The sequence below is a fragment of the Chenopodium album genome, chromosome 21 (assembly GCF_948465745.1).
Source record: "Chenopodium album chromosome 21, dcCheAlbu1.1, whole genome shotgun sequence".
NCBI classification, from domain to species: Eukaryota; Viridiplantae; Streptophyta; class Magnoliopsida; order Caryophyllales; family Amaranthaceae; genus Chenopodium; species Chenopodium album.
In genome coordinates this window covers 35,945,780-35,967,486 of record NC_137854.1, presented here as the reverse complement: position 1 = coordinate 35,967,486, position 21,707 = coordinate 35,945,780, and the positions used below count along the sequence as shown (strand labels likewise).

At 34.0% G+C, this 21,707-nt stretch overlaps 2 protein-coding genes across 3 annotated transcripts; both read left to right on the top strand.

Annotated features, from left to right (window-relative positions):
* Window positions 1-3,184: 3,184 nt before the first annotated feature.
* On the top strand, window positions 3,185-14,952 carry LOC145600867 (phosphatidylinositol 3-kinase, root isoform-like). The gene is made up of 18 exons (XM_081656722.1): window positions 3,185-3,546; window positions 3,994-4,099; window positions 5,297-5,390; window positions 5,978-6,136; window positions 6,249-6,458; window positions 7,696-7,871; window positions 8,336-8,483; window positions 8,606-8,701; window positions 9,230-9,365; window positions 9,448-9,566; window positions 10,424-10,618; window positions 10,747-10,917; window positions 11,056-11,193; window positions 11,801-11,955; window positions 12,368-12,511; window positions 12,754-12,901; window positions 12,986-13,168; window positions 14,701-14,952. Exons 1-17 carry the CDS (start codon window positions 3,435-3,437, stop codon window positions 13,121-13,123), a joined length of 2,445 nt encoding a protein of 814 aa, XP_081512848.1. The 5' UTR covers window positions 3,185-3,434; the 3' UTR covers window positions 13,124-13,168; window positions 14,701-14,952.
* A 2,319-nt stretch (window positions 14,953-17,271) lies between these two features.
* LOC145602092 (ADP-ribosylation factor 2) lies at window positions 17,272-20,987 on the top strand. Of its 2 annotated transcripts, none has more exons than XM_081658237.1 (7): window positions 17,272-17,426; window positions 18,261-18,437; window positions 19,552-19,622; window positions 19,818-19,937; window positions 20,153-20,271; window positions 20,374-20,455; window positions 20,671-20,987. In XM_081658237.1, exons 2-7 carry the CDS (start codon window positions 18,290-18,292, stop codon window positions 20,674-20,676), a joined length of 546 nt encoding a protein of 181 aa, XP_081514363.1. In that variant the 5' UTR covers window positions 17,272-17,426; window positions 18,261-18,289; the 3' UTR covers window positions 20,677-20,987. The 2 variants fall into 2 exon arrangements, with proteins under 2 accessions (XP_081514363.1, XP_081514364.1); XM_081658238.1 differs by having other exon boundaries at window positions 17,394-17,426; window positions 18,264-18,437.
* Window positions 20,988-21,707: the final 720 nt, after the last annotated feature.

The following is a 21,707-nucleotide window of genomic DNA, read 5'->3' as shown; positions in this document are numbered from 1 at the left end:
TACTATGAATTTTTCCATCCATGGCAACCCTAATAGATCTGGTTTTTGGGGTTTTTCTAGGGGTTTTTTGGGGGGGTTGCTGGTTCAACAGTTGAATACCAATAGTAGTTGATGTCTAGATGATAATTTTACTTGTATTTAAGTGGATCGTGCTACATTTTAGTCTCAATAATTCATCAACTGATACATTTTATAAATTAATAAACTATTTGACCTTTTTCATCAATTGATACATTTTAGTCTCAATAATCTATTGATAATTCATACATCATCAATGGAGCGTGCTACATTTTACCACTGTTTATCATCAATTGATCCACTTATAGTTTATCAATGCTGGATAAAACTATCATCACCAGGGGCGGAGCCAAGATTTTTTAGTTACGGGGGCCGACGGTTGAATCAATATATAAATATATACCTAACTTTGTAACGATATTTTAATCGGAGTTTATGATTTTTTTATATAAATAACGTTAATAACATATTTACATACATGTTAAAATTGTTGGCAACCTATTTTTCTATGTATAAAACTTGTGTCAAATCCACTCGTTGACTATCAACAACTCTTAAATAAAGAGGTTTTTTTTCATGATTATACCTGTCATATCGCATACAAAAAGGGTTCTATAGACAAATTAGTAGTAAACAATTACACAAGTAGAAGATTAAAGAAACAAAAAAATAAATAAAATGAAGCTGATAATTTATAAAACAAAAATGTACGTGATTGAATACAATTACAAGATTGAAGAAACGAAAAAAAAATGAAGCCGATAATTTAAAAAACAAAAATATACAAGATTGAATACAAGTACAAGATTCAAGAAACGGAAAAAAAAATGTGAAGCCGGTAGTTTATAAAACAAAAATTTACTTGATTGATTACAAGTAGAATATTGAAGAAGCGAAAAAAAAATTCACTTATAGGAGAGTTGAAGAAGTTAAGTGGAAAATTTGGGCAACAATAAATAGAGAAAAGAATAAAAAGAAAGGATTGAAGCCTCAACCATGTGGTAAATTCTAAACTCACTAACCACTAAGCCAACAAAATCACAACATTATATAATGGATTTGTTTACTATATATCTAAAAGCTAGCAGGGGCCAAGTAAAGTAAAAAGGGGTCGTGGGATTGGGCTACAGGGGTCAGGCCTCTGCTAGCTCCCCTATAGCTCCGCCCCTGATCATCACTTAGATCGAATAATTGATGCATGTTTATCATCAATTGCTAAACAATACCTTATTAAAATTATCATCACTTAAATCCAATAACCTTTTTCCTCCTACCGACACCATCATTACCACTGTTTTTTTACGTTTATTTTCACCTTCCATATATGACATCCGCCAAAATAAAACAAAATACTATGAAAAAGAGTGAATTAGGATAATCAATCCCAAAGGGTAGGGGTGACCATGTCACTTGCTATTAAACCTGATTTTGCTTTAGCTTCGTCTCGTTGTTTTGTTCAATACTTAATGTTAACTTTTGCTTATCACGAACATAAACTTGTATGAATTACACTCAACAAATACTCGCACAAAGGGTACTCCTCTAATGAACTCAAACAAAGTTCCCCAAATATGAATTACACTCAACAAATACTCGCACCATATCTATAATATTATTAAAACTCAATAAAACAACATGCTACTGCTATGTGTCATTGTCTTTCGTATGATTTGGCGCCATATGAGTGCTATGTGTCACTTTATCTTATGTGTCATGATATATGCAAGTGCATAATTACGTCCTTTAAAGTCAATTTACATAGTTACATCCAACAAGGGCAACAACCAATATTTGATAGTACCAAACATATTTGCATACAATCATCGATCAAACATCCAATGTTAACATTCCGTCAAACCAATCAATTTAAACAACCAACAACCAATAGCCAACAATCAAGTGCCAAACAAGACCATAGTTTATGTTTATCATCACTTAGATCCAATAACTTTTTTTCATCAATTTTTTTCATCAATTGATTGTGCTACTTTTTAGATCCATTGTTTTCATCAGATGATAGTTTATCCAATAACCTTTTTCATCAATTGATAAGCTATCATCACTTAGATCGAATATTTAAGTGGGAACTGCACTTTGGTGATAATTCTACTATTATTTAAGTGGATCGTGCTACATTTCAGTCTCAATAATTCATCAATTAACACATTTCTAAAATTAAACTATTTGACCTTTTTCATCAATTGCTAAACTATTTGACCTTTTTCATCAATTGATACATTTTAGTCACAATTATTTTAGTCTCAATCCATTGATATTCATACATCATCAATGAATCGTGCTACATTTTACCACTGTTTTATCATCAATTGATCCACTTAGTGTTTTCCAATGCTGGATAAACTATCATCACTTAGATCGAATTATTAATGTTTTTCATCAATAGCCAACAATACCTTAGTAGAATTATCATCACTAAGATCCATAACCTTTTTCATCCTTTTACCGACACCATCATTACCACTGTTTTGTTTTTTTTTTAACCTTTCACCAATGACAACCGCCAAATTAAAACGAAAACCCTATGAAAAAGAGTGAAATTAAGAGTATGATTAATCCCAAAGGGTAGGGGTGACCATGTCATCTGCCATTGGACTTGATTTTGTCCATTAATGTTCTCCTTGTTGTTTTAATTTTGTCTCATCGTTTTGTTCAAGACTTAGGGCCCGTTCACATTTACTGAACTGAGTTGAACTGAACTGATTAAAGCTGAACTGAACTAAACTGAACTGATTGGAGCTGAACTGAATTGAGCTGAAATGAATATTTTATGAGAGAGGGAAATTAGGAGCTGAACTGAACTGAATTGATTGGAGCTGAACTGAACTGAAATTAAGTAAATGTGAACAGGCCCTTAATGTTAACTTTTATGCACTTTGAAATTACATAATTATCCATATTTAAAGATATGAATTGACATCTATACTCTTATAAATAAACTGCTTTTGATTATCACGAAGATGAACTTGTATTTTTCTCGTAATTAGAGGTTTATGGTGAATTTACTTTCCTGTAAAAAAAAAAAAAAGAAAAAAAAAGAAGGTGAATTTACTTTGAAAAATCCTTTTTTTTTTGAAAAATACTTTGAAAAATTCTAATATTGCTGGTACTCCTCTAATGGACTCAAACAAAGTTCCCCAAATAATCAAATACGAAGTATGAATTACACTCAACAAATACTCGCACCATATTCTGATACGTAGTGTTAAATACAAACAATAGACACGCAAGAACAGATAATCTCAGGCGACGCAGTAAATTAGGGTTTCTGATTCGAACAAATTTCCTTTAATTTAATTTCTGGGATTCAAATTGGGGAAGATCATAATTCAATCGAAGATATTATTTCCAAAATTAATTATATGCTTTGCAAAATTCACTGAAAAATATAGCACAGGATGAGCGGAAACGAGTTCAGATTCTTCTTATCTTGTGATATCAATCTTCCTGTTACCTTCCGAATTGATCGTTTGGAGGGTACTTTGCCCTCTCTCAAGTCTTCAACTTCAGGTACATAGTTCTAATATATGATCTGGTTTTTGTAATTTTCTTCCAATTAGATTGATTAATTGCAGAATTCAATTGCTCAATTTCAGTCAAATTTGTTAAAATGCGAACTAGCTTAGTTGGTTAAAGTATTAGGAGCGGAAACGAGTTCTTTGATCAAACATCAAATCCTGTCTAGATTACTGCCTTTATTCATGGTAGGAGCCTGAAAAATTTCCTTCCTTTTTGGATTATGATACAATTTTAAAGTTGTGCTCTTTCACGAGGTGAATTAATTAAAAGAAACCTCAATGCAAGGCAAATTATTAATTATTATGATACAATTTAGAACTTATATTTGCTTTGAGATTATGGATATATTTGCGGAACAAGTAAAAGTTGTTTGATAAGTGATTTTGGTGGGGTTTAATGTAACGATTACGAGTATCGTCTGTGTGTTTTTGATTGAAGCTGCTGTAGACACTGGTTATGCAGCTGAGGAGAGGAGGGGGGAGCTTTATGTTGAATGTGCCTTGTACGTCGATGGTGCTCCTTTTGGACTTCCTATGAGAACCAGGTTTGACTGTCTTAATCTCTGATACAAAATTTAAGTCTTTATAGTCATCTTCATTAGTATTACAAATTTGGTTTATGTTATAAAAATTTACATAGGGATGTTGAAGCTATACTTGATATTGTGTTGAATACTATAGTATGACCTGTAATGTTGCATTGATACCGTAGAGCAACATTTGTTAGTCTATACACCTTTAATTTAAAGCTCCAACATTCCTAACCAATTACTACAGAAACATTCCAGTATTCTAGGCTTTGAATCAACTAAAAACTAATCTTCCATAATTACACAGAATTAGTTCTGTTTACAATTATTTCTCAAATCATGTCCTGAATCTTCTTAAAAGGCTGCGAATAAATTATGTCAAAACTCCGCTCAATTTCTTTTGAAAAGAAGCTAATCATGTGAAACTGGTTCTGTATATGACCATGTCAATAGTCATGGCAATATGGCATACCATGTTATTCTTGTATAGATGCATCATACTATGCTGGGAGCCTGGGAATTGGCTGTGTAGCTTGGCTCAGCGCACATGAACTCCAATTGGGCCATGTGTTGCTTTATTGCTTTGCTTCTTTGCCTCTGGATCTTGAATCGTTGATGTCACTACATATTGAAGTCCACCTACATGTTTGGCTTGCTGTCCTGACTGACATGTCTTTATGCTTGGTGAGAAAAGATGACGAGCCTTCTGATATGTTATTGATATGGAATTTTTGGTCATTTGGTGGATTATTCTGCAAGTTATTTAGTAGGGAGATTCAGTTAGCAATGATCTTGTTGGCATTTGCCAACTGGTTTGGACAACCTCTGATATAAGTATGATGTGATTTTATTGCTATTCTTTGTCATCGAATAGCTTTCATTTGCTTACTTTTGTGAACTGCCAATCTCTGTATCTTAGATTAAAAACTCATTGCTTTTTAAAGGGTGATATACTTTTGGCTCTAGGCAATAAAATAAGATGAGAGCTGAATGTATATTTACTTTCTAGGGTTTTATGTCATCTCGGGTTTTGTTGATTTTAATGATTACTCTCAATTTATTATTATTTTCCAAACCTTTTTTTAATAGCTTATTCCAAATAGACGTGAAGCAATATTGCATTCCGTTTGATGTTTATGCACATTATTCTGTTACCTTTCTCAGTGACTAAGCTGCAAATCTGAATTACTAAGATTTTAAATGCTCTTGTAGGGTGGAATCTGGGCAGTCTTTTTGCTGGAGTGAGCTAATTACATTGAGTACTAAATATCGAGACCTCACTGCTCACTCTCAACTTTCTTTCACGGTAATTTAGACCTTCCAATTTGTACACTTGATTGGTTTTAAAGAAAATTGTTATGTGGTATGGTTGTTGTCGTACTAAGTTTCTCACCTTTCTCCTCTTTGATGCTTAAGTGCATGCTTTTATATTCTGTGTATGCATTGGTGTTTGAGGAACCTTAAATGAGAACTGCAGATTTACATTATCTAGTTTGTACCTTTTTGCTTTTAAGTCAAATGTAACAAGAATCCGTGTCCTTCCAGGCTCTGCCATAGTCTTTTGTTTAGAATCAACCCCAGCATGTTACTTTGAATATTACACATCATTAGTTTGTGTAATGATGCCACTAAGTTTTAGCTCTTTTGAAGGTCAATCATTATAGTCATTGCTTGCAAGTTGGTTCATTGTTGAATGTCTAAATGCATTGCTTTCCTTTTCATTAGGTCATTTTTCCTTTGTTGCACTTAGTCTTTTTGGTTTGGTGGTTAAATTGTTATCCTTTTTTCTCCCTTTGGTTCTTTGGAGAAGTATGCATTTCATTTTAGTACACTGTGGGTGTTCTTATCATTTACCTGAGATCTGTTTGCTGGTTGCTTTTTCTCAAAATGTAGGTATGGGATGTTTCCTGTTGCAAAGAGGAAGGGCTTATTGGTGGAGCAACCATTCTTCTTTTTAACAGCAAGAAGCAACTTAGAACTGGGAAGCAAAAACTTAGGCTTTGGCTGGGGAAAGAAGCTGACGGAGCATTTCCTTCTTCCACACCTGGAAAGGTTATCGATTTTATTCTGATTTGTATAAGTCACATACTGTATTGTTTTTTTTCTGTAAGAAGTTGACAATCTACAGAATTTATATTGCTTAGTGGAAAACCTGATCTTTTAGGTACCAAGGCATGAGCGGGGGGAGTTGGAGCGCCTGGAGAAACTTATGAATAAATATGAAAGGGGACAAATTCCACGTGTTGATTGGCTAGATCGGCTCACATTTAAAGCAATGGAGAAGATCAAGGATCGTGAAAGTTGTGGAAGCAAGAGTTCCCAATTATATATTGTTGTTGATTTTTGCAGTTTCGAGCATCAGGTTGTCTTCCAGGTAAACATCCTTATTGCTGACTTTTGTTTTCATCCCTTTTGTTATTACTATGTTATATTGTCCGGAGTTTCTTTTTTTGCTTGAAGCTCTGTAAGTCTTCTTACTGAATGATACTGTCTTCTATTGACAGAATTCTGCACTGTGGGTTCTTATGATATATGACTTCTTTATGGTGGGCTGGAATGGCAAAATAATTACTTGTCTATAAGCTTGCCTTTTCCAGTTTAAAACTTGTTTGGGGATATTGCATTCCTTTCTCAGTAACACAACTAATTTGTTGGAAGATGACAATTATGGTTTGGAAATATTGTCTTGTCTTACACTCTTGTGAATTGATATATTCCTTGTTGTGCCCTAAAACTAGTCTTTCCATGTGACATATATTCCTGCCGCTTTTAAATTATATATTAGGTACCCATATTTTTCAAGGTTTAATTTTGATCGGTTGATCTCTCTCAAACTATATTGACATAATTTTTAGATATTGATATCCCCAAGTGGCCAAATACATTTCATATTTTCAATATTTTTAAATTTTTTTTTTTATATATATATATATTTTTTTTTTCTGTATAAATTTAACAATATACAACTATATTTTAAGAAACTATCACTCAAAGTTTGACCTCAAAGGCTGTGACATCTTGTATATTCATGAAAGTGGTGGATTCCAGCACATCCTCAATGTATTATAGTAAAAATGAAAAAAAAAAAAAAAAAAAAAGAAAGTAAAATTACGATATATCAGCTCTTTGCTTTCTAAGTATGCTTGTTGCTTGTCATTGCTTTGTTGGATTTCTCTCAAGGGATTTTGCTATTTATTATTTAAGAGCTTGAAATTTTTGTCTAGCTGTTCAATAAATTCTGATTTCCTTTTGACTGTTAAGCTGAATAAGTAGTCTTGTACATTACTGTTTGTTGTCTTTTGTTTTTAAAATCACATTGTTGTTTCCTATAGTAAGAGTGTTGAGTTTTATGAGATTTTAATTGTTGTTTTCTCTCGTAAATTTTATTTGTATATTCTTTCTGTTTATCACTTTACGCATCTGTTCCCATTTTTTATTCAGTCGATTATTTTTCTATGCTCTTTTTCCTATTCGGATGGTTCCTTATTACGATTCATGTTAGCGACCCCAAATCATTTTGGGAATAAGACTTTGTTATTGTTGTTATTGTATAAGGAATATGACTGTACCCTTAAATAACAGTTGGTATGGTTTCCTTTCTTCATATGTAGGAATCTGGGCCAAATGTGTTTTTACCATCCCCAATTGGTGCAAATGAATTTGTCACTGTGTGGGATCCCGAAGTGGGAAAGATAAATCCTTCTGAACACAAGCAAATAAAACTTGCTAGGAGCTTAACTCGTGGTATTATTGATCGAGATCTGAAACCAAGCTCTATTGAAAGGAAGTAAGTTTTGATACCTGGATATTATTATCAAGTGTATGAGTCTTTTTGTAATACCTGTTGCTCTGAAAAGTAAGATATTGTGATATTTCCAATGCTTCATAGCTGTCCTTCCCTCCTCAAGGCAGGAAATTTTGTTTTGCACCCTCACTGCCATAACCATATACCATCTGAATCTGGCTTGCAGCTGAAGAACCTAAAGATATAGTTGGCATTGTTGCTTGCAAAACAATATTTCTGTATTTTCATTCTGATACTTGGCCATAATGTATGCATTTGAAAGTTTGCAGCACTGTGCTTCTATGTCTTTATTTTTGTTGACACACATGGTAAAAATGTGCGTTTATATGTATTAATTATACATGCTTTTTCTTATCTTTGTTTCTTACCTATTGCTCTTCTTCTACACCTTCCATAACAAAAAAAAAAAAAAAGGTTTATAATAATTTCTGTTTCTTTACATTAAGAGCGATACAAAGGATATTAAAATACCCACCAACAAGGACCCTTAGTGGAGATGAAAAGCAGCTTCTGTGGAAATTTCGTTTCTCACTGATGTCAGAGAAGAAAGCTCTCACAAAGTTTCTTAGGTGTGTTGAATGGAGTGATTTACAGGTCAGGACACTGGGATTTTTGGCTTGTGTTAATCTGATGTTCTATCTTTAGATTGCCACATTCTACTAAAGTATAGTAAGAATTAATCAGTCTCAGTGTTGGTGTGATTGATACATATTCAGGAGGCGAAGCAGACAGTTGAACTGATGGGAAGATGGGAGATGATAGATGTCTGTGATGCACTAGAGCTGTTGTCTCCTGTATTTGAAAGTGAAGAGGTCAGTGATGCCAGTAGTTAATTTGTTTAAATATATAGATTTTAGTTAAAACAATATCTGCCTTTTTTTTAGATATACTCTAGGCTTTGCTTTAAAAAAAAAAAAAAAAAAAAAAAAAAAAAGATATACTCTAGGCTCTAGCTCTCTCTTGATGTTGATTCATTCTTGTGGTACTACACAATACACACACACACACACATATATATATTTTGATAATATTTTTTTCTACTTACATTATTGAGCAACATTAAGCGTAATTGAACAAAGAGTGGAAGAGTGGGACCATAGAGGGGTCCGTTAAACAAGAAAGAGGGAGACCGAAATTGACTTGGTTGGAAGGAGTTGGGAATATGAAGTATATAGATTTGCATGAGGATGAGGCATTGGATCGTAAGGGATGAGGAGGAAAATTTTTGTCGATGACTACACGGAATAATCACTTTTGGTTCATGTAGCCGACCCCACTTATGGGATTAAGGCTTTGATTGATTGATTAAGCGTAATTGATGTTTCTCAACACTTTAACAGGTTCGTGCTTATGCTGTGAGTGTTCTTGAAAGAGCTGATGATGATGAACTGCAGTGTTATCTTCTTCAGTTAGTCCAGGCCCTTCGTTTTGAGCGCTCAGATAGATCACACCTTTCTCAATTCCTTGTGCAGCGCTGTACTTTCTCGTCCTTCAATTTTGTTCAATGGATTATGTTTCTATTATGAATTGTTGACGTGAATTGAAAATCTATTTGCAGCCCTGCGAAATATTGAATTGGCTAGTTTTCTTCGCTGGTATGTGGCTGTGGAACTACATGATCCTGCATATGCAAAGCGCTTTTATTGTACTCACGAAATGCTGGAAGAGAATATGAAGGTAGACATTTCTTGTTGTGAGAATAGTCAACTTTATAATCATACAGTTTCTGCACAAATAGCTGTATTATTTATGAGCTGTCTTCATATGATTTACTACGGAGTATAAAGTTACAGGAAATTGGTGATTGGAAAGAATACCTTGTTAAGATTTATATGAAGTTCCTTTTGTGAAAATCTTTGCATTCATGTAACCATCCTAAATATGTGGCTTTGGTAGAAGTCTACGCTAGCGTTTCTTGAAAAACATCTGTATGGCTGTACCAAAGATATACGTGCTTTTAACTATTTAAGATTTGAAGTATAGTCGAAAGAAATGCTTGTTATGTGACTGATGTAGTATGTGTAAGCTGGTTGTGTTAATAATGTGCAATTTACAAGACCTAGAAATATTTGGCTTTCTCCTTAAGAAAGTGAGTTAAGTTTCAGGAAATATACTATATAATATAAATCCTCTTTTTATTTTTAATCAGACCTTTTGGACTTTACAATTTTACATTCACATCCCTCTCTGACCATCTTTTGTGCTTTATCAGTAAGAAAAAATATAGTTGTGTAAGATCTTATTAGATTTGTCTTGTTTTATGCTTTTCTAATATCATTTTCTTAAAATTATTTTTACTAAACTCGAAGTAAAGATATTAATGTCCAAAGTTTTGCATTTGCAAGCGTGAAACTTCAAATAGTGCAACTAAAAAACAAGAAAGTATTTAGATATGATTGAATGTTTGTGTCAGTGGGATTATGTGCTACATTATGTTGTATTTTGTAGACTTGTTACAATGTGGTAACTGGTAAGCATGTTTTTGTATTCTTCTGGCTGGTTGTAATTACCCTTTATCATCCATGTGCTGGCAGCTATCAACTGCTGATACTGGAGGGGAGGATGGACTCAAGTTGTGGCAAAGTTTGGTTCGTGAAACAGAATTGACAGCTCAGCTGGGTTCTATAATGAGGGATGTTCGAAATGTGCGTGGTAGTACCCAAAAGAAAATGCAAAAGCTTAGACAGCTTCTTTCAGGTCTTCTTTGTGAACTTGCCTATTTTGATGAGGTATGAATTTAATTTCTTGGCAAAGCTTCTAATTTATAATCTTTGAAGCCTTGGGATTAATGTACCTATGTCAAAGCTAGCAATTGCCTCTTTTGTTTAATACTGACATGCTTGAGTTGGTGATGAAGCCAATACGATCTCCGTTGCATCCCAAAGTGCTCATTACTGGGATTTTGCCAAATGAGTGTGGATTATTTAAAAGTCAGTTGCATCCATTACGTCTGACTTTCCGAACATCTAGTGGAGAAAGCTGTAAAATTATATTTAAGAAGGGAGATGATATGCGGCAAGATCAATTGGTATACTACAGTTCTATTCTGTTCTAAACCTTTAAGGCTTTAACTGATGTATAAAGTTTATAATGTATGTACTATTATGAAGGAATTATTGTTTTGCTGTTTCATTCTAATATTGTGATGTTACTTACTATTTTGTAGGTGATTCAAATGGTCTCTCTCATGGATCGATTGCTTAAATTGGAGAATCTCGACCTTCACCTTACTCCATATAGAGTCTTAGCAACTGGGCAAGATGAAGGCATGATGGAATTTATACCATCGCGTTCTTTAGCTCAGGTATCGAATCTTCCCATGTTTTTTTTCCCTTATGGCCAATGAGCATGGCAATATGCTTATTCTGTATGTCTTTGTATTTCTTGTGTGTTTGTAAACCATAGTAGTTTAAACCTGCAATATAAAAATAAAAAGGCGCAAAAATATACGGAAACAATATATTTATTGATAATTCGTGGGATTACAACTGTCATAGATCTATTGTTTTCTCTCTCTAGAAAGGCTAGGGTTTTGATACATAATTATAGTATAGGGCCTTGTCGATTTGTTCCATACTATGTGCCTACATGTTTGGTGGTTGGGAGGAGATGGGGTCTATGTGACTTGTTGTTTTATTTGAGCCTCCTAAAACCCTAAGCGATCCTCTTTTATATAGAGAGTTGTAGGTTAGAGGATAATAAAGGTATCAGTCTTATCACAAATTCTCTGGGGTCGTAAAGTTATTATTACATATTTTTGTGATATAATCTCCTTATTTTTACATGAATTTGACACCTAAAATTGACAAAATTTCAGTGTCTACAGTGTTTTCCTGCATTTCATTAGGCGCTGGGTTTTGTTACTTGAAACTTGAAACCTACCTAAAAAGTCTATTCTGTTTGATGTCCAGATTCTTTCGGAACATCGCAGTATCATTGGTTTTCTGCAGAAATTTCATCCTGATGAAGAGGGTCCATTTGGAATAACTGCTACCTGTCTTGAAACGTTTATTAAGAGTTGTGCTGGTTATTCTGTTATCACATATATCCTTGGTGTCGGAGATAGGTAATCCATCAGCTTTAAAAAATATTATTACAGCCTTAGCTATTAATTGCCAGCTTTAAAATAATTTTCATGTGTACTTTATTCCTTGTGGTTTTGGCTGATATATACCTACTTTTTTTGTAAGTGTTGTATTTTTTTTGGCTGTTCAACTAAGTTTGGGTCGACAAAAAGCTGTGGGAAGCATAAAAGTTTCAATCATCCCTTAATGAAGATTTTGTTTGTTTCTTTTGTTATGTTGAATATAGAAGTCTTAAACAGTAAAACCCTAAGCTTTGGGGCACTGTGATTATTTCAGGTTGTCCTATCTTGTGTTGTACATTCAGTGACTCTTACTTTTTCTGTTGGTGTTTCTCTTTCGTTTCTTCCACTTTTTTAGATGCGTTATAAATTTATTGATATTTTTGCTTTGTAGGCATCTAGATAATCTTCTCTTGAGAGATGATGGACGACTGTTTCATGTAGATTTTGGCTTCATATTAGGTCGCGACCCTAAACCATTTCCACCACCAATGAAACTTTGTAAAGAAATGGTTGAGGCAATGGGTGGAGCTGAAAGGTATAAATTACATCTTTTTTACAAGTGCAAATTAATTTAACGCCAGTAAAACCAATCAACTGCAAACACATGCATTAGCTGCCTTGTGTTGGTGGCCTTCTTTTTGGTTCCATTGTCAAATTGGCCTACAAATTTAGTTTGCTGCTTCGCTATATTTTTTGTGTCGCTTTAGGTTGAACTTTATGCATCAATGTTTTTTAATCAGGGGTTAAAAATTTACACTATTTATTTTGTTCTTTCAGTCAATACTACACAAGATTCAAGCAATACTGTTGTGAAGCGTATAATATTCTTCGCAAATCCAGCAACTTAATTTTGAATTTGTTCCATTTGATGGCGGGTTCTAATATTCCTGACATTGCCTCAGATCCTGAAAAGGGTATTCTTAAGGTAACATTTGTTTCCATTTACTGTGTGGATCAATCTGATGGTAATTTCCTTACCAAGTTCTAAAGTTTCCATTGATGTTTCTAGCTGCAAGAGAAGTTCCGGTTGGACCTGGATGATGAAGCCAGCATACACTTTTTCCAAGATCTCATCAATGACAGTGTTAGTGCCTTGTTCCCACAAATGGTTGAGACAATTCATAGATGGGCTCAGTATTGGCGTTGATCTGTGTATTGATTGTGAGGCTAACAACATCAATGCAGATGCTAGGTAAGGTTCCTCAAGTTTTCCTCATCTATGTAAATGCTGAACAAAATTCCTTGAGTCGGGCTCCTTAGGAATGAGGACCCAATTTGGTGTACCAAAATATCCCAATTGAAAGAGAAAAAATTTCCCAGACTTGGCTAGCTCTTAGTGGGGCTTAATTTATATATTATTTATTTTTTGGTGGTGGTGGGGGATTTGAAACCACTACTATGTAATCCACTCACTCTTTTGGTTGAACCTGTCATGTTTTATGGGCACTAGCTTGGCAACTCATTGGATCATCTCTGCCATGTCTCAGGAGAACGATCCTATGCAGTTAGATATTTGGTGCTGTGACTAGTGTTCAAAGCACACTCCTCGTGAGTTAAGATCATAATCAACTCCCGAACTTTGCCAAAAGTCAAGAGCTAGGTTCTTGTAATTAAGAGTGATAATTAAGCCCCTTTTGGATGAAAGGCAACATCGTTGCTGGGTTCATCCTTCATCCTAAGTAGCTGTTTTGTATACTTCATTGCCTCACTGGTACCTTTTCTTGCTAAGAAATCATAGCTTCTCCTAGTTTTCACCATGATGAGGGTACATTAAAATTCTGTAAAAACAACAATATTACCTCAGTTGCCTAAAATTTAGTTCCTTGTCCAAAGATCATTGTCATCGTACAACAAATATTAACTTTGAATTCTAATTCTATTCTAGTTCTTTCTTTCTTTCTTTCTTATTTTATTTGTTAAATACAAAAACAGTCTTCTCTGTGATATGGAAATCTCAGGTTTCATTTAAACAAATCTACAAAGAAATCATTTCCAACCTGATGCTATTGAAACAAATCCAATTATAAATTCTTTAGCTCTAAGAAGCTATTTTGGATGCTTCAATAGGATATGAATTTCTTTCTTTTTCCTAGTTTTCCCCCTGATTTGGTAAATTTCCTACTTTGGTGTCTTTAAAAGTGTTTGGTTGGTGGCTTTTGGTGTTTGATAAATGACGTTTAACCCAAAATGAAAAAGCTTCTTGAAGTAGTCATATCAAGTATTTTACTACATATATTGTAGGTTCAATTGATTCACTTTTTTCATTTTAGATTTGCAGCAAACGAAAGGACTCGTAAAACTTGTCACAAATGCCATGATCAGATATCAATTTCATTTTATCATTTAATGACCTATAGTGCCCATAGTACAGTATCAGTATTGGTTTTCATACATGCGGTGCAGGATTCTAGATGATAATAACGGGGCATAACATTGTCAAAAGTTTGAGATAATTTTTATTATCAACATGTGATGACTTCCACCCAAACATAAGACCCGACTCTAGGTTTTAAAGTCAAAGAACCCAACCAAACTCCGGGGAAAGTTATTTATATCATCTTAACTCCTCACCTAATACACCTCACATCTCCCATCCTCTATAGTGATATTATCATCATACTTTCTTGTATCTGTCAATGCATTTCTTGCAGACTAGATTGAATAATTTGAATCTGTTTAAATATCTGTGCTTAATGGCTGGCTTGGGTTTTCATGCTTCTCTAGATATCGGATTCATGCAAGAATTTCCGTTCTCTTCATATGGTAGATGGGATGCCAAGGCGAGGAATGGAGGCAAATTTGTTCATAATTGTGCATTTTCAACAGGTGTTTTTACTCTTACTTCTAACTTTTTTTCGTTCCTCTTCATCTGCTTGTTCATCATTTGTACAGTATAGCATAGCTGAATAGTTTGCTAATGTTTTAGAATGTAAAGAAAATCTTTGGTTCCATGTAAAGCTAATGAAAGAACATTTTAATCTTTTTGACAAATGTACGTGTATCAGATCTTTTGTTGCTCAGGTAATGAAATTTTATATTCTGTACTTCTGCATAGATTGAAGATTGATGTATATAAACGAGTCCAAACTCAAATATTTGAGAGTAACCATTTGTAACATTATTGAAGTTTTGGCATCTACTCCAATTTAACTTTTGCACATGACTAATCTAACATCAAATTCTGATCATAGAAAACTCCATATTTTTTTTCATTTTTTTTTTGATGAATTTTTCAATATCAGATGTTATTTGTAAAATTTAAGATTATGAGAGTGCAGGATGGCTCAAGTGGTTAGAGCTTCTCAATGGCAGGAGATCTTGGGATTGGTATCGATTCTCATCTCCACTCTTATGGCTATCTAAACACCAAAAAAAGTTAAAACTATATCTCGTGTTATAGTACAACATTTAATTAAGCAAGAATTTAGATTCCTTTACTAGAGATTTGTTAATTTTAAGCATAATTACCTTTGACCATTAATTATGATGAGATATTTTTTAAGGAGATAAGTATTTGCAAAAATAAGAAATTATACTCCATAACTATTTTTCCATTAAAAAAAAAAAAAAAAATTAAACATAAGAATTTATCCCCAAGTTTCCCTTTTTATTTTAAAATTGTCACCATATATAGTTTGGTACAAAGTATTACAAATATTTGGTGCTCATTTTCCTCAAGTGCTTAGAATGAAATCGTATATGAAGAAAATATATAAGTTTTACCATGAAAAACAGAAATTAAGTGACAAATTTGTAAATAATTCAACAATTTTTTATTTTATTTTATTTTTTTATAAAATGGGTCTCACAAATGTTTAACTACAAAAATGTCTTGCTAATTGGAATTTTTTGTTGATTTATGTATCATTTTGCTACTTTATAAACAATTTTTATGAAGGTGATAAATGGAGGTTTTCTCATGTATAAAATACTAAATAAATGTTGCTCTATATGGGGTCTAAGGGCTTGTTCAATCTAGCTTAATTTTAGTTCAGTTTAACTCTAATCAGTTCAGTTCAGCTCAGCTCTTATTTTTCTTCTCTCATAAAATATTCATTTCAGCTCTATTCAGTTCACTTCAGCTCCAATCAGTTCAGTTCAACTTAGTCCAGTAAATGTGAACAGGATCTAATTAGTTTTAGTGCGTTTCACTTTTTCTCAAGAGATTGTTCTTGATGGAACAATAAGTAGACTGATCAAGAGTAAGACCAACATATATAAGACGAAATCTTTTTTTTTTTTTAGACTACGTTCTTTCAAACTAAATCATGTACTACCTCCGTTACATATTATTTGCAATGATTAGACATTTTTCCTCTCTACTTTATGTCAAATCGTTGCAAATAATGTGTAACGGAGGTAGTATTATCAAAGTACATAATGCAAACTATTTGAAATCAAATCATGGTTTTTATTTTTGTTTATTTTTTTATTATCATCTTGGTATAAATCTTAGAGCGTATTTAAAGGTCCTTTCCCCCAAAGTAAGTGTAAGTTTTGGTAAATCTTGAGTAATTAATAAATTTCACACAGTTTTTCAAAAGTTAAAAAATGTTTACGATCTTTTTGTAAAAATTGGCTAACACAAGTAGCCACATCGATTATTTCATACTCAAGGCAACATTAAAATTAATAGCCCAAACACAAGAACAAACAATCTAGGTAATCTGGAGCACAACCTAGTGCCAAGAAATAGCACATAAGATCTAAGACTATTAGAGATTCAAATTAATTGTAGCTAGAATGTGGCTAAGCCACACCACCACCAATCAAGTCTTTATATAAAATACATCTACTATCAAATTAAAATCATCTTTGTGCTTTGAAATATCCCAATATTTATTACTTCGTAATATTATTTTTTTATACGGTAAGTGTCCCACATTGGTTGAACAAGAGAGACTTAAACACTTTATAAGGCTAAGGGGCTACTCCTCCTATTGCCATATGGTTTTGGGATGAAATCTCCTTTAATCTTGTGAAGTGAATTAGATGAAGGACAAAACCCTCTCCAACACAGTAGACACAGGAGAAACTAGACAAGTAGTAGTAAAAACGTTCTAAGGTCAAAGAAAACAATAAAAGTTCCAAATTGCATTGACCAATTGAGCACCTATCTAAGGCAGAGCTGACCAACACAATTCCAACGTGACAACCATGTGAATATTATGACTATATTCTTAAATAAAAATAAAAATAACCCAAGATCCCCATTTATTTACCACCCTTCATTATTCCATCACATCAGCACTTCTCTACAAAATAAAAATAAAAATAAAAATAAAAATCACATCTTAAGGGGCATTTCCGTAATTTAACACCAAATAATTCGGTACCCCTCCTCTTCTTATAATATCCCACCTCCCTCTCTTCTTCTTCTCCTCCTCTCTCACTCATATTCTACGCTATCTTTCTCTCTCTACACCATTTTCTCTCTCCTCGCTTCACAGGTTCGTTTCGATTTCCTTCTCTTTTGCATTCTTTCCGTTCTTCGATTTGATGTGTTCTTTGTTTTGATCTTCGCATTGAGTTTTCCAGGATTTGTTATTGGTTATTCTTCGAGAATTATCTAGGTTTTTGAGTGATTCAACAGATTTTTAATGTGATTGTTGATTCATTATTTGATCTGATTATCAGTATAAATTGTTAGTGAATTTGTGAAATCATGCATTCTCATTGTTGGTTTAGATTTGAGAATTTCTCGTCCAGATGTTTGATTCTTAGTGTTGATTTTAGGATTTGTGATTTTGGATTGTTTATTTCAATGATCTGAGGATTTTGTGGTGTAAATCTTGTAGATCTGTAAAATTATTTGAATTTTGAAAATGGCGATTTAGTTTTGTTGTTTGCGAATTTGAATTTAGCTTGAAAATGCGATGCGATTTGGTAGTTATGACTTTAAATTGGTGGAAAACTTTCTGATTTATGAGATCTTTGAGTAATGCGCAAATGTTCGTAGTTCCGAAGCTTAATTATGTTTGAATTATGTAATTTTATGGTGAAATCAGCTTATTTGCTTTGATATTTAGTACTTGCAAGCATTTTTGTTATGGCGATCTGACATATATGTTGCCTGAATCATATGGATCCGGGAACTTACAGCTAAATTTTGAATTTCGAACTCGTGATCAGAATTCCGGGTGCTCTTTAGTGCCTGATACATTTTCACTTACATTGTTTTGTTATGTTCAGCTTAATTATGCATCTCATTTTGAAAATGAGCCTGATTTGTTTATTGCATATTGGTGCCGGAATATTGATCCATTGATTTTTACTGAATGTAGAAGTTAGTGACTAATTCAAGGGGAGAAATATGGGGCTTACATTCACTAAGCTGTTTAGCCGTCTCTTCGCGAAGAAGGAAATGAGAATTCTTATGGTGGGTCTCGATGCAGCTGGTAAGACCACCATTCTTTACAAGCTCAAGCTTGGTGAGATTGTCACTACTATCCCCACTATTGGTGAGTCATGATCCTTCTCTCTCTTTTATCGTATTTCTGCTTGATCTATGTTAAATTTTACTGAAATTTATGGTGTTAGATGGTCCTGGTTGTGAGTTAACTAGTTGTATCATTTTTTTGTATCAATTCTGTTAGTATCGAATTGTGGATCTTGTGCAATCTGCATCTATCAATCATGAGTGGCTTATTTTGGGGTTGTTGGAAGCATATGATTGGGCTGGTGTACAATAATGTAACTATGTTGCTTGGACCTCTGAGATGCAAGTTGACTTTTATATCATGTGGGGCAGTCACATAATAGCATTGAGTTTAATTGTATCAAATGTCTATTTCCATGCAGCTTTTGTGATGTTGGTAGTGAAGTTTTGCATGGAACTTATATACTACGTATACACTGTGTCTGACCTGTCTGTTGCTGTTGATCCTAGGGTCTCTATATTGGTCACAATCTTGCTAGAAATGGCCATTTTACATCTTGTAATATAAACCTGCTAGCTTCATTTTTTCCTTTAAACAACGTTTTAACACAATTTTATGATAAATGAGTTTGAATGATGGAATATTTGAAGGTGGGACACCATATTTGCCAAAGTACTTTCTGATACGTAGGAATCGTGCACAGTTCCAAGTCCCTTTGGGAAGAAAAATAGTTTTTTAGGTTGCGTTCCATGGTAGAAGGCCTCACAGCCCCTTTAGGTAAAATATTAAGAGACTACGTGATGACATTCTCTGCTGCATGTGTGATAGATCCAAATTCCATAAGGTTTATACTGCAGTGTAATTGAAATGTCTTGTTCCTGAGCCCTGACTGAAAAGACTTGTGCCCCAAATCCCAAATTCCCAATATACTATAAGTTGTAGTATGAGCAGTGGGAGGTCATGCTTTTGCCAGTCAGATAAGCAGGAAGCTAAACCTTTATTTTACATGGGGTAATAAATTCATCAGTTGTTCAATTATTGGTGCTTTCTAGTGTGATATGTTATGAATTGGGTATACTAGGATATGTGCTAGTTTGCAAACTTTATTGGTATATCTTGTATTTTCGCAGTATGTACTACTTTTATAAAACCAATTTGCTGCTTGTATGTTGAAGGAGGATGTCTATTTTTTCAGGATTTAACGTGGAAACTGTTGAATACAAAAACATCAGCTTCACTGTCTGGGATGTTGGGGGTCAAGACAAGGTTTGCATACTGCCTTTCACATACAGATTTTTGTTGATCAATTGTGCATTTAGTATCCATATATATGGATTGTATCGGCTTGCTAATTTATTGAAGAATAGGATTATCCCCCCTCCCCTCTTTTATCCTCCTCTCATTCCCCTCTTCTAGTTAAAGGCCTTTTTAGAGCTGTTTCCGACTAAACCAATGTTGCAGATCCGTCCATTGTGGAGGCATTACTTCCAAAACACTCAGGGGCTCATCTTCGTGGTTGACAGTAATGATAGAGACCGTGTTGTTGAGGCAAGAGATGAGTTGCACAGGATGTTGAATGAGGTATGTAGCATTCTTGTTGACTGATTGATTCAATATTAGTATCATAGATACATAGTATGTTATGATTGGTGGAAGAGATTCTTTGACACCAGTTTTGAAGTATTATACATAGAGATGCTCTCAACCATGTTGTTGAGCAGCTACCGTCCCATTTAAAAAAAAAATTATTCTATGAAACTTGGATTGGACCTGAGTTGTGACATTTTTTGGCTCAGGATGAGTTGCGTGAAGCAGTGTTGCTTGTGTTTGCTAACAAGCAAGATCTTCCCAATGCAATGAATGCTGCTGAAATTACTGATAAGCTTGGCCTGCACTCTCTCCGACAGCGTCACTGGTAAAACTCTTTGAGGATCTGCTGCTTTACTGAATGCTATGCATGTGTACTTTATTTTAAGATTCATATTAAATTATCAAGCTGATTTTCTTCTGTTCTCAGGTATATCCAGAGCACTTGTGCAACCTCTGGTGAGGGACTTTATGAAGGATTGGATTGGCTTTCCAACAACATTGCAAACAAGGTAGATAACTTAATGAGCTGCTTTATTTATCTGATGTTTTGGCTATTTTCAATGCTCCTTTACCATTTGGAATTTTACAACGGATCATTTATCCTGGTTGTTTTAGGAGTCTTTGCAAAAATGACCGTGATACTAAAAGAAACAACTTTTTCCCCCCCTTAAAAATACTACCATGCTGTTTGGTTATTAATATCTGTTAGTTCTGTTGATTTCAGGCTTAAGCAATTGAGATTTTGTCATGGACTGTTGGTCCTGGATGCAGGGGTGAACATTATCTAAGTCCTTCGTTTTTAACCATTTTTACCTTAGAGAACTCAGTTTGTGGTTGTAATTTTGTGGACGGCAGCTATAAGCCTTTTGCTTAGAGCTTTGCATATGGATATATGTTACTAAAATAGCGTTGAGCGTTGTTTGTACTTCAAGATTCTTTGGGTTCCCATTTGTGAATTGCAATAGTTGTAACTGAAGTTAAATACTAGGCGTCTTTTCGTGGCTCCTTATAGTAGTAATCCAGTTTAGTGATTTTGTATTACTATCCTTAAATCAGTCCACATTATTCGTTTAATCATTTGCCAAGTAGTTTAGTTGGCTTTGTGCATTTGGATAATGCAATCTGTATTATCTGGAAAGTACAAGGCCAGTTAACGATTGGTTAGGAATTTGCAATATTTTTTTAGTGTTAATTTTGTTTTTCACTACATTGTTTGTGTTAGCGACTGAATTGTATGGTGGATCTTTTACTGATGTACAGCATTTCTGTGCATTTCAAAAGTTCTGTAATAATTTGATATGAAAGTTTTTCTTTGGCGCTCAAGTAGTCTGTTGGCTGTTGCCATAGATTGGTGATTGACTTAAAAATAGCGAAACAAAAAAATTGTGGTTCTCTTGGTCTTCGAAGGAATGAAACACAATATACCTGTTAGATATAACAATAGAATTATGCAACTATTGCCTGTCATGGGCTCATGGCTATGAGCAATTTGACCATCTTAGCAATGGGAGCACTGAAAAGTTCAAAGACCCTTTCATCATCTTTTGATGCCGCCCAAATGTCTTCACTGGGCCTCTAACTATATCGGCTTTTGCATTGCTTCTGGAATCAACAGTCAACATAGGACAACTACTCTAGATGGTGCTTTTGTTGGTTGAAGCAGTAGCTATGGGATCTCACATAGTCAAAACTCAAAAGTACCTAACACTAAAAGCAAATTGATATCTTTCCTACTGACACTGTCCACACCCCCAGTGTGGA

Coding starts and splice junctions, on each gene's coding strand:
- LOC145600867 (XM_081656722.1), top strand. CDS start 3,435: ATGAGCGGAAACGAGTTCAGATTCTTCTTATCTTGTGATATCAATCTT. Junction 11,194..11,800: donor CATCGCGTTCTTTAGCTCAG/GTATCGAATCTT, acceptor TTTGATGTCCAG/ATTCTTTCGGAACATCGCAG. Junction 12,902..12,985: donor CTGAAAAGGGTATTCTTAAG/GTAACATTTGTT, acceptor TGATGTTTCTAG/CTGCAAGAGAAGTTCCGGTT.
- LOC145602092 (XM_081658237.1), top strand. CDS start 18,290: ATGGGGCTTACATTCACTAAGCTGTTTAGCCGTCTCTTCGCGAAGAAG. Junction 19,623..19,817: donor ATGTTGGGGGTCAAGACAAG/GTTTGCATACTG, acceptor CCAATGTTGCAG/ATCCGTCCATTGTGGAGGCA. Junction 20,272..20,373: donor TCTCTCCGACAGCGTCACTG/GTAAAACTCTTT, acceptor TTCTGTTCTCAG/GTATATCCAGAGCACTTGTG.